The following is an 11,110-nucleotide window of genomic DNA, read 5'->3' as shown; positions in this document are numbered from 1 at the left end:
TTACCCAGTTTATCTGTCCCATTTTAACACTTGTTTGATGATCTGAAACGTGTATTTAAAAAAAAGCAAAAACAGGCGAATACGACTTCACAACAATGTATATTTTTTATTTATTCCACCAAGATCATAGTTTGTCGTTTTTTTTAGTTTTAGCTGATATTCCGAGGCACATCTAACCCAATTGTTAATTTAGCGCCTTGGATTTAATCTTTTCCAATGCCAACATGGAGCAGATGAATTGATTTCTCTCAGGCTAAACAACTAAGAATGGATTGAACCTGCAGAACAAAAAGRGGGTTTCTTTGTTTTGGACTGAAATCCCACACTCTCTGAACTCCTCCTGTATTCACTCAGAGCGAAATAAATGAAGACYGAATCTGTCCTTGATGAGTGCTGCTGCTGCTTTGGGACCTTGAAGAAATCCTGCTGAAGAGAGCAAAAGAAAACAAGTTTTTCTCCCCCACGGAGAGCAAACACGAGGAGAAATAACTTGCTAACTTTTGGGTGTGTGTGTGCGGCTTTTACAGCATAATCATATCCATTACCGAATAAGCAAAAAGATTTAATGAAGCAAGTTTAAAGCCCAGGAGTCAAACTTAACATTTCAAGAGAGAAAAAAGTAAAATAAAATAGGCAGACTTTTGTTTTTAATCACTGAGAATAAGAAAGTTATATTATAAGGATAGATTTTGTTACAAACTCTTATAGTAGCTGTTTTTTTTTTTCCTCCAGGGCTGTTAAACCGCTGAGTAAGGCAGTGAAAGGATGAAAGAATGTCATTTACAGTATTTAAAATACAAGAGCGGAACAAATCACTGGTTAATAATAGAACTAAAGACTTATTTGTTTCATTTTCTTTTTGTTTATTTTTGGTGCCGATACCAGAAACAGTGGAGCTGCCTAGATCTACATACCAGCCGCCCCCCGCCCTGTTGCTGAACGCTGAGAAGCCAGGCGTTAACAGGCAGTTTACAGACAGAGAGCAGTCCCTCCCAGACCGATGCACAGCAAGAAAAAGCCACGCTCCCTTCACAGGTCACACCTCCGTGCCTCTAATAAGTCATATTGTACATTTCAATGGATTGTGGATGCGCCTGCAGGCCTGCACTGTGTGAGAGGAGTAGCTTTTTATGCTGTGACCAACATTAATGTAACCTTTCTGCGCTGCGCCGGCGGTTTACAGCGCACAGCTCGGCTCGTTGCTGCAGTCATTGTGGCTGTGGTTACTGTCCATGTCCCTCTGCCTCAGCTCTCTGCCCGCCTTGTGCTGCTGACTGCTGCCGCCGTGGCTGTGTCCGTGGTGGACGGCTGACGAGGGCCGCTTGCCTTGCTCCGGGTGGTGCTCGTGGTTCTGGTGGTGATCGTGCTCTCTGGTGCCGCCGTGCGACTCCCCGTCTACAAATTCCCGCTTGGTGTCGTCCGCGGCGTCGAAGTTGTTGCCGCCGCCGCCATGTCTGGCGTCGAGGGCGTGGCTCTCCGGCACGACCTGCAGGTACGCCCTGACGCGGTGGTGGCGGGCGCCGGCGTCGTCGCTGAAGTCGATCACGCGGCACTCGTAGGTGCCCTCGTCAGTGGGCTTCACTCGAGAGAGGCGGAGCTTATGGGAGATGTTGCTTCCTACGACCTTCACGACCTGCCGACGAGAGACAACGTGAAAGCCGATGTTGGGGTGGAAATTTTAAACAGAAGCTACAAGATTTAATGAGCAGTAGCTAAAATTTTAAATTAGCACAAGAATAACTAAAAGGTAATATTAGCGAAAAGTGCAGTATTTCAAGTCAAGACCAGCAAAACAGCTGCGAAAACTAACAAAGCTAAAAACAACAGTTTTATGAAGGCTATAATCTGCGAAACGATATCAGTAAAAGTTTAAGAAAATGGTAGCTAAAACTCAAATTTGTATCAGTAGCTAAAATTTCAAAATTGGCAAAACATTAATCTAAAGCTACAATTTGCAAAAAAATGTATTTCAAGTCAAGACCAGCAAAACAGCTGCTTAAAGCAAACACTAACAAAAAGCTAAAAACCACAATTTTATGAAGGCTACAATCAGCTAAACGATATGAGTAAAATTTGACAAAATGGTAGCTAAAAACTAACATTTGTAGCAGTGGCTAAAAAAATTTTCATTAGCAAAACATTAACCCAAAGCTACAATTTGCAAAACTTCTGTTAAAAGCTAAAAGTAAAAAAGTAGAAGGTAAATGTCAAAATTGTAAGAACAGTAATGGAGATCCATAGTTAGATCTATGGTTCCTGTAGCTGAAAGCTAAAATAAAGCTAGTATGCTAAAGTAAATTTTAAGAAGGTTCTCATTGCATTTCTATAAGAAAAAATATTGTGAATGAAGTTAAGAATACATTTGTAAATGTTTTAAMTGATTTTGTGCTCTCTTTTAGTCGTGTCTAACTGTGTTTCTTGCAAGGGTGTAACTTTAGGTCTACTATTGGGGGGCGGGGTGATAAATGCTCTCTGCCTATTTATTTAATTACTGAATTATTTAATTTTGTATTCAGGATATTTTGGGTTAAAATGCATTGTAATGCTTTYACTGTGATTTACAACTTTCCTGTTTTCTTTGTATTTACTCTGCACCTTTCTGTTCCACGTCAGTTCAACAATTRAAAAAAGGGCTTGCCCTCCCATTTTTCCATCAGTAACAAATATTTTATATCTTGAGGATGATTCCTACCTAAATTCCTCAATTTTTTAAAAGTATACATCCACCTGGTGTACTACAATTTGGCTAGGAAATTTTTAACACACGATTCAACAAATAMAGCCTTAAWRTGACRAGAGCAGACTAAAAYCCTGCATTTTCAGCAATTATTCTACAGATATGACATCGTCAACTTTAAAATCAGGTCACAGTTACCTGAAGACCACGACTTGCAGCTGTGTACTTAACCATTTAATTTCTACYGTGTTAGAGCGAATGTAGTTTTATTGGGGTGGTTATATTGACTGAATCTAATTTATGTGGGGGTTAGAAACCCCCTCAACCCCCCTGCAAATTACACCCATGTTTTTTTGTTTTTCATCTATTTATTTGGTAATGTCTGTGTTCTGCTGCCATTCTTGGCCCAGTCTCTCTTGAAAAAGAGGTTTTTAATCTCAATGAGATCTACCTGGTTAAATAAAGGTTTAACTAATACATAAAAAAACAAGTATAAAAGCTACAAAAACCAAATGTAGTTTTGCCGTGAAGGGGCAGAAGATTGTGATTTGTTCCTCCTGTTCCTGTATGTAATACAAGCTTAGCACTTAATGCTCGCTGTTTGTGAGTTTGCATATGTAAGGATCCGTCACGGATTTGTTTGACTACGTGGATGTGAGCCAGCATCTTTTATGTAGAGAGAGCTTATGATTTTACAGCCGCACAGCCTGCGGTGTTTGACTCCGCCCACACGAACACACACACACACATCAGTCACTCAGAGCGCAGCTCGTGCTTCATTACAGCCAATCAGCTGCAAAAAGAGCAGCTTCAAGTTTTTGTTTCTGTCCAATTATCAAAGTAAATGTACTTAATCTGCATATGCTCTGAAATATAATAATCCTTTGACTAAAAGGTAAGACTTCTTTAAGCAAAAAGAAAATAAATCTAAAGAAGACGGTGTTTGGTAGTTTTTCCTCTCTGCTTTTTTTGCAGTTCATATCGAGGGAACGAGTCAATATATTAAATCACTCAGAGCAAGGATGTCTCCCTGAGTCAAAGCCACTTCCTGCTTTTTATTAGATTCCAGATATCCTCACAGCCCAACTGCCCGGGCTCTGTGGATATAAGAGGATAAACAAGATCTTCTGCTGACTTTGCAGCCTCTCCTTGGCGATGTTTGTCACCAGGATGTGGCACTGTAGCAATAAAGATGAAGGGGGGTTTATTAGAATCTGAAGATGATGCACTGCGAGCCTCATCCTCTCAAGCAGGCCTCTTAACCACCCACATGCCCCCACTGCCTGGTCTTCGGCTGACTCCGGCACCGCAGAGCCGCCGAGGACGAGGCGAAGGTGTTAATGTGCGACGGAGAGCAGCTGCTGAGCTGAGGGTTACAGCTGACTGAACATCTGTGGATCATTTAGAGATAAAACATAAAGGATTTTCTGCCTTATGCCATCATGTGACACAAAAATAAACGTAAAAGATTCCCCTTGAAAACTCCAGCAGACTGAGATGACTCACGCTTATCTTTGTGGCATCTTTTGGCGTCTCCTCCTCCGGAGCCACCTAGAAAGGAAACACAAGATCAACTTAGTCTTAATGTGAACATAAATACACGGAGACTAAAACAATAAAGGCTATGGCTCAGTCCGAGTTATCAAATGATCCATCGTCAAGCTTCTGGAAACCGAAATTGGAGAAGGTGACGCATTTAGAATTAGACTATAGTTTGCTGAAGTTGCTACTAAAAACAAAACAAAAAAAATCTAAATATGACATTTAAAAGCAATTTGTGAACATCTGAACATTTCAGCATCATCATTTCTTAAATCATTTTATCAAAATTAAAAAAAAACATTTACTAAAAGTAGAAGCTATGTAAACTTAACAAAAAAGTAATGAAATTTGTGTTTGGTAGATTATTTCTTTGTTGTGACAATTCTTACACTATTGGAAAGCCTATTAATTTTCCTTTTTAATCGTGCCACATTTGTAAGGAACATGCATTTGTAGAATGAGCAGTAGAGTTGACTATGTGGGTTACACACATAAAAAATGTGCCAGGCCTTCTCCTCCAAACAGCTAATTCTGCTGCTATTGACACTTGTTTGGAGCTTCTGGCAGGGGTGTCACGAGGTTTTAAGGACAAGGGGGGCTTAGCCCCCAGGAGACACACATAATTTTTGTATAAAATATATATATTTGTAGTGTGTGTGTGTGTGTGTGTGTGTGTGTGTGTGTGTGTGTGTGTATATATATTTTAAGGGGTGCAACGATACAGAAAATTCACGATTCAGTTCGGTTCAATACTTTAGTCTCACGGTTCGATATTTTTTCGATACAAAATAGAGAAATTTTCATGCCCCTTTTAACTTGTAATTTATTTAAATTAATTATGAACATTTGTTCAACCTAAAAAGTACAGTTTTTTAAATTAAATGTTGCTGAAACAGCAAGTTTCTCAGTGGATCTGTGCTCAAAATGCAGCCTATAGGTGGAGTAGTCGAACACAGATCCACTAAAATAGGCCTAGTGATGCCACTGGTGTTTAAACTTGCTAGCATGCTGCTATTAAGGTTGCAGGAAAAACGTGGACTGGATTTCATGTGGTGTAGGAGTTCTCTATATGAACAAGTGGAATGGATTGGATAACGACGCACCAAAGACGATCTCTGCCTTACACTATAAATTAAAGGGAAACTGACATATTTATGATAATATATTTTAGCTAATAATGAAATATTAAATGGTTATTTATTCTGACCACATCATATTGAATTTTTGTAAAAAAAAATTTTTTTACACCAAAATAATTTAGGGGGGCTTTAAAATACAGTATTTTAGGGGGGCTCCAGCCCCCCTAAAATAGGCCTAGTGACGCCACTGGCTTCTGGTACCGCCAGGTGCTACCAATCATAAGTTTTATCGCCAAGAAGCATTGTTGCAACAAAAAATGATCTATCAAACACAAATATTCTTCCTTTTTTGTGCTAAGTATATATTTTTGACCAATCACAAGACTCGCCTGATCAGTAGGCAACAATAGTGTACTGCTCAATATAGCAGTATTTCCACAATGATTCCTGTAAGTATAATAAATGGTATATCAGTTTTATCAGAGAGAACTCTGTTTAAAAAAAATTAAATAAATAAACGAGAGAACTTTGTTTAAAGATTGTAAAAAATAAAATAAAAAAGACCTCATTAGTGGTCCAAGGTTGTCGGTCCGTCCAGTCCAGGTGGTTCCTGATGTACCACCACTGGATCTCCAGTGAGTATGACGGAGTTCCTGCTCCTCTGAAGGAACAGGCCATCTCCACGTCCTGACCTCTTTGAGCCGTCATGTCATGAGGCACCTCCGTGAACATGGCTGAAAACACACAGAGCAGAACAATTGTTTACGGTGTCACTTTTTAAAATTCTGCACGTTTCAGTTTCTTTTCTTTTCCAGTGATCCGAAAAGACAATCACTAAAAAAGTAAAGAAAACATTCCACTGCAGAGCGTAACAGTGATGTGTGCCTCGCAGGTTATATAACCCTGAGATCCTTGAAGAAAGCCAGAAAAGCAGTTATTAAGCTCAACCTTTTCTCACAGCAGCAGCTATTTATAGAAGCGCAGGTGACAAAGGAAGCCTGATCAAATTTAGCGCCCACATTATAAAAAAGTGTAAGTCACAGTGCAGTAAAAACAAAATTACTCCTGACATTTCTGAGCACAAAGCAAATAAATAAAAATACCTTACATAAAAAGGACCAATACTGTATGTACATGTACTATAAATACTATCACAGATATCTCAAAAAAGAGTTAAAAACAAAAACAACCGGACTTTCAATTCTAAAGTTGAAGACGTTTCGCTTCCCATCCAGGAGGCTTTTTCAGTTCAGTCTGCAGTGAGCTGAGATGCTGGCTTTAAAATATCCACCTGAGAAGCCATGCGAGGACTTGGATTCACATTCATATTCACATGAATTGAAAAAGCCTTTGACTCTTTTTATATTGATCGTGACCTGGATAACTGAGAATCTTCACCAGTATAGACAGAGATAACGATGAAAGAACACAGTTTGGAAACTTAACAAACCAGGTTGTGGACAAAGAAGAAAATAAACAAAACTCTTACGAAAATTACAAAATCACAAGCAACACTGTTCTCTCAGCAGAGTGACAGAAAAAAAAAGCATTCAAAATATAAAATGTGCAAAAATGCGTATTGCCCGCTGTCTTTCAAGCCAGAGTTTTATGCTTAAATCATTTTCAGTTGAGAATTGATGGAGTTGTAGACATTTTGGTCAAATATTCAAAATAAATAGTTTATTTATTTGTTTATTACAGCAGCCATGCTATCCTGAACCTGCCAGATCTCATCTGCTCTCAGAAGCTAACAGGGTTGGGCCTGTTTAGTACTTGGATGGGAGACCACATGGGAATACCAGATGCTGTAAAAAACCAATGTAGGACTTGTGTCCACATTTGAACCTTATCAATAGAAAATCTTTGACTATAGTTTGCCTTTTTTGAAGGATGACAATGAAGCAATGCTTAAATCTTTTGTCTTCTATGGAGGTAACATTTGGTTGAAACTTTGGTTGAACTCAAAAAAGTTTTGAACTCAGAACATGAACATCTTGGGCGGAGCCTAAGGAGGAACTAGACGTGTCTCTATTGGTTAGTGCGGACTGAAGCGAGTTCCACAAAAACTTTTTGATTTAATTTTTTTAATTGAAATAGCTTTTTTGTTTGGTTGAAATTATTATTTTTTGGTTGAAATTTTGTATTTATTTATTTATTTATTTGAAAGTGTTTTATTTTGATTGATAGGGCTTCTTGTTTGATTTTAAAAAATAAAATTACCTCCGTGGCAACCAGTCCAAAACCAATGTCCTCATCATAAGGATGCAGGATCTCAGGAGGTTATATACAGTACATAGTGTTTTTTTCTACAAATATACATTTAGGAGAGGACAAGCTTAAATAATAATACAGTGATACAACTGTAAAAATAATAACTGATAAAATAAGAATAAAAACAAAAACATAAAGCAGACCCAACACCAGTGTTGTATTTGTCAAATAACCTTGAAATGAATAAAACATAACAGACTTTTTTTCTTACTTTAAGGTTTTGTTGTGCCACCCCAGCATTTTCAGTAGCCCCATACAGTATTTGTCCCATTAAATACTTTCTGAAGGCACCGATGGGTGGCACAAAGTATCTGTTTAAGTTTTTAATCATCCAAAAGCAGCATCGTCTGCCAGTAGTGACCAGTGCTGGTCCTTGAGGGCCACTACTTTGCTTGTTTTACTTGGTTTCCTGCTCCATCACACCTGATTCTATGACTAAATGACCTCTTCATGTTCTGCAGAAGCCTGTTAATCACCCATTCATCCAAATTAGATGTTGAAGCAGAGAATCATCTAAAGCGTGCAGCCAGGATATTGACCCTCTACGATCAGGATTACACACCACTGTCCAATGCAATCTGGATAATTTCTCAACTTTTGCCACGTGCCCCTGTACCCACAGATTTGTCTGACTTCCTCAGTCAATAAGACGTGTCAATCCTGAGCCAAAAGAGCTGATTTTCATCTTGATTCATAGATTCACGTCAGCCGGTGAGCCTGCCGTATGGATCTCTCTTGTATTACATAAGCAGTACAAGCCTACAGTCATACACCTCGCTGTACATTGATCAAATCTGCTTGTATTTTTCATTTGTGAAACCTGAAACGCACCAGGCATCGATTTGACATTACACAGCCAGCAACAAGGCCCACAGTCCCTCTTCCCACCATAATACTCAGAGCCGAGACAGAAAAACTGCTGGGGATGAAATGGTTCTCAGACATAAAAAAAAATCAGTCTTTTCTCGTTTAGCTGTGAAGCTGAAAACACGAAAAAAACTTTTTATGACCACATAATGTAGAGAAAATAGTTCCTATCCAGCACTTTTTTTTTTCAAAATGTACAGAACATCTGAACAGAGCTTTTTCAGTAAAAAGCTTTTCTTTTATTTGAAGGATTTTAACACTTATTTCCAGTGGTGGGCAGCACTAATTTAAAAAGTAGTTCCACTAGCCCTAAAGCACTAACTCAAATATTTAGGTCCCCTAAATCTAAAGCACTAACACACTGAAAAATTAGCAAAAGCTAATTCTAAAGCACTAAAATAACCCAGTCAACCCATGAGCATTTTTCAACAGACAGCATGAGTCACATATTGTCATGTTGCTCTCTTAAGACTTATCGACATTCCACAGCCGTATTTGAGTTCATATATTGTTAATATGTTGTCATCTAGTGGATAAGTGACATATGAGCAAAATGTGCGACAGCTTTCATGGTCAGCTGTTAACAATAATGATCAATAACATTTAAAAACCTCAGTTAGTGCTTCTAAATTTAGCCTATATATTTAGCACGTGCTAATCCACTAATAAATTTTAAAACGAGCAAAAGCCCAAAAGCACTAATGGAGAAATTTAAAAAAGGTAAAATATTACACATTAAGGTGTTAAATTATTTATTATTAATGTTGAAAATGTCTGAACTCTATCAATAACAATTATTGAACCATCAAGAAGTAAACTTATCTGATGTTCACTGTCGGAGACTGTGATGATCTGATTTACTTTGCCTCAAAGCGGTGGATTCATCCCAGAGATAAAAGCTCCTGGGTAACTCCTGGAGTCAGAGCTGTGAAGACGCAGCGATGTGGAGTCGGACTCTGAGTCAGAACCGGTCACCACACCAACAAAAATTAAAATAAGAAGACAAAAAAAAAAAAAAAACTAACAAACAACAAAAAGAGATGAAGAAGACGGGACTCCTACTGCGTTTATGCAACAGACGAGAAAAAATACCAGAGCTTACCAGAACTTATATAGCATTTTATCAAGTCCCTCCGGACCCCAAAGCACTTTACACTTACAGACATTCATCCATTCACACCAACATTCACACACTGACAGAAGCGAGGCTGCCATGCACCGGTGCCACCGAACCCTCTGACCACCATCAGTAGGCAAGGCATGTGTCTTGCCCAAGGATGGCTGGAACGGGGGATCAAACCGGCCTTTTGGTTACAGAACGAGTCCCCCAACCACTCTTACAGCTGCCCCAGATTTTTAACCAGAGAYTGAATAACTCCCTGTGTAGCGTTGGGCAATATTGGCAAAAAAACAAAAAAACAATCACGATTAATTGTGGTATTTAGCCGATAACGATTATTTTGAYGATTAATCCCCTGGAGTCCCTGGACACCTTTGTGTCCTGGTCACTTGACCAGTTTAGTGGGAAAGATTTGCTCTTCGTAAAAATTTGTTCCAAACTGTATCAAAATTACAGACTTCAGGTTGTACATCAAATTTTAAATTGTGTTGATAAATAAAACAATTACAAGAACGGTTTTTTTAATGTTCGTCATATTTGAAGTGGAGAGGAGCACACAGCAGACTGACTGGAGAAAACTCCAGTCAGTCTGCCTGATGGCATTAATCGTATTAATGGTCAAGTGCCAAAAAATAATCGATTCATGTTTTTCTGACGATTAAATGAAAACAATATGATTATACCCAACCCTATCCCTGCGTGTTAATGAGAGCAAGATTTTGTTTGTTTCAAAACAGGAATTGATACAAGACCGTGGGAAACAGAAAGGCAGGTGTGTGTGACTGTGTGTGTGACTGTGTGTGACGGTGTGTGACTGTGTGTGACGTTGTGTGTGGGTAAAGAAGGCTGAAGTGGGAACAACTCCTAAATACTTTATTTTCACCATCGTTCAGCATGTTCAACTGATGAGTGCTGTGATTTTTGTGATTTCCACACTTTTCAAAATAATTAACTTTTTTTTACAGATACATTTCCCACATAAAACTACAGTATCTCTTCTGTTGCTTCAAATGTTTGTTTTCTTTAAAACCTACTTCTGTTTTTGTCTTTTTATGCTGTTTAGTCTTAGCTACTGTTGTTGTTTTGCTTTTAACTGAATTTTGTTTTAGTTTTAGCTACTGTTTTGTTATCTATGCTTTTATTACTTTTAGATTTTAATGAGCTGTTTGCTCCTAGACTTTTGTTTATTATAGCTAAATTAAGACTTTTAGCTAACTTTTGCTGCTTGTTTTAGCCGTTTGAAACTTTTGGCTTATAGCTACCATTTTGCTATTTTTAACAACTCTACGCTACATGTAGTCTTTAGCTAGTGTTTTTCAATTATTAGGGCTGCAACGATTAATCGATTAATTGACGACTAATCGATTATTAAAATAATCGATGACTAATTTAATAATTGATTAATCGTTTTCTTTTTTTTGTTCTTTACTTTGTTTTTCTCTCCAAACTGCTTTGACACCTTCCACTGCCACATCTGCCTTTCTGTCCTTGACACACATGCACAGAAAAATAAGTATTGAACACGTCACCATTTTTCTCAGTAAATATATTACT

At 38.2% G+C, this 11,110-nt stretch overlaps 1 protein-coding gene across 1 annotated transcript in view; it reads right to left on the bottom strand.

The window, feature by feature from the left end:
• Nucleotides 1-1,288: 1,288 nt before the first annotated feature.
• The window catches only part of vstm2la (V-set and transmembrane domain containing 2 like a), a gene marked incomplete at its 3' end in the record, with an annotated part of 56,430 nt that continues 46,608 nt past the window's right edge, over nt 1,289-11,110 (bottom strand). The window contains 3 exon segments of the mRNA XM_014015370.1: nt 1,289-1,633; nt 4,184-4,228; nt 5,863-6,032. Of these exon segments, the coding sequence (XP_013870824.1) occupies nt 1,289-1,633; nt 4,184-4,228; nt 5,863-6,032 (560 nt within the window).

The sequence above is a fragment of the Austrofundulus limnaeus genome, unplaced genomic scaffold (genome assembly GCF_001266775.1).
Source record: "Austrofundulus limnaeus strain Quisiro unplaced genomic scaffold, Austrofundulus_limnaeus-1.0 Scaffold128, whole genome shotgun sequence".
Taxonomy (NCBI): Eukaryota; Metazoa; Chordata; class Actinopteri; order Cyprinodontiformes; family Rivulidae; genus Austrofundulus; species Austrofundulus limnaeus.
This window is presented reverse-complemented; position numbering and strand designations above follow the sequence as displayed.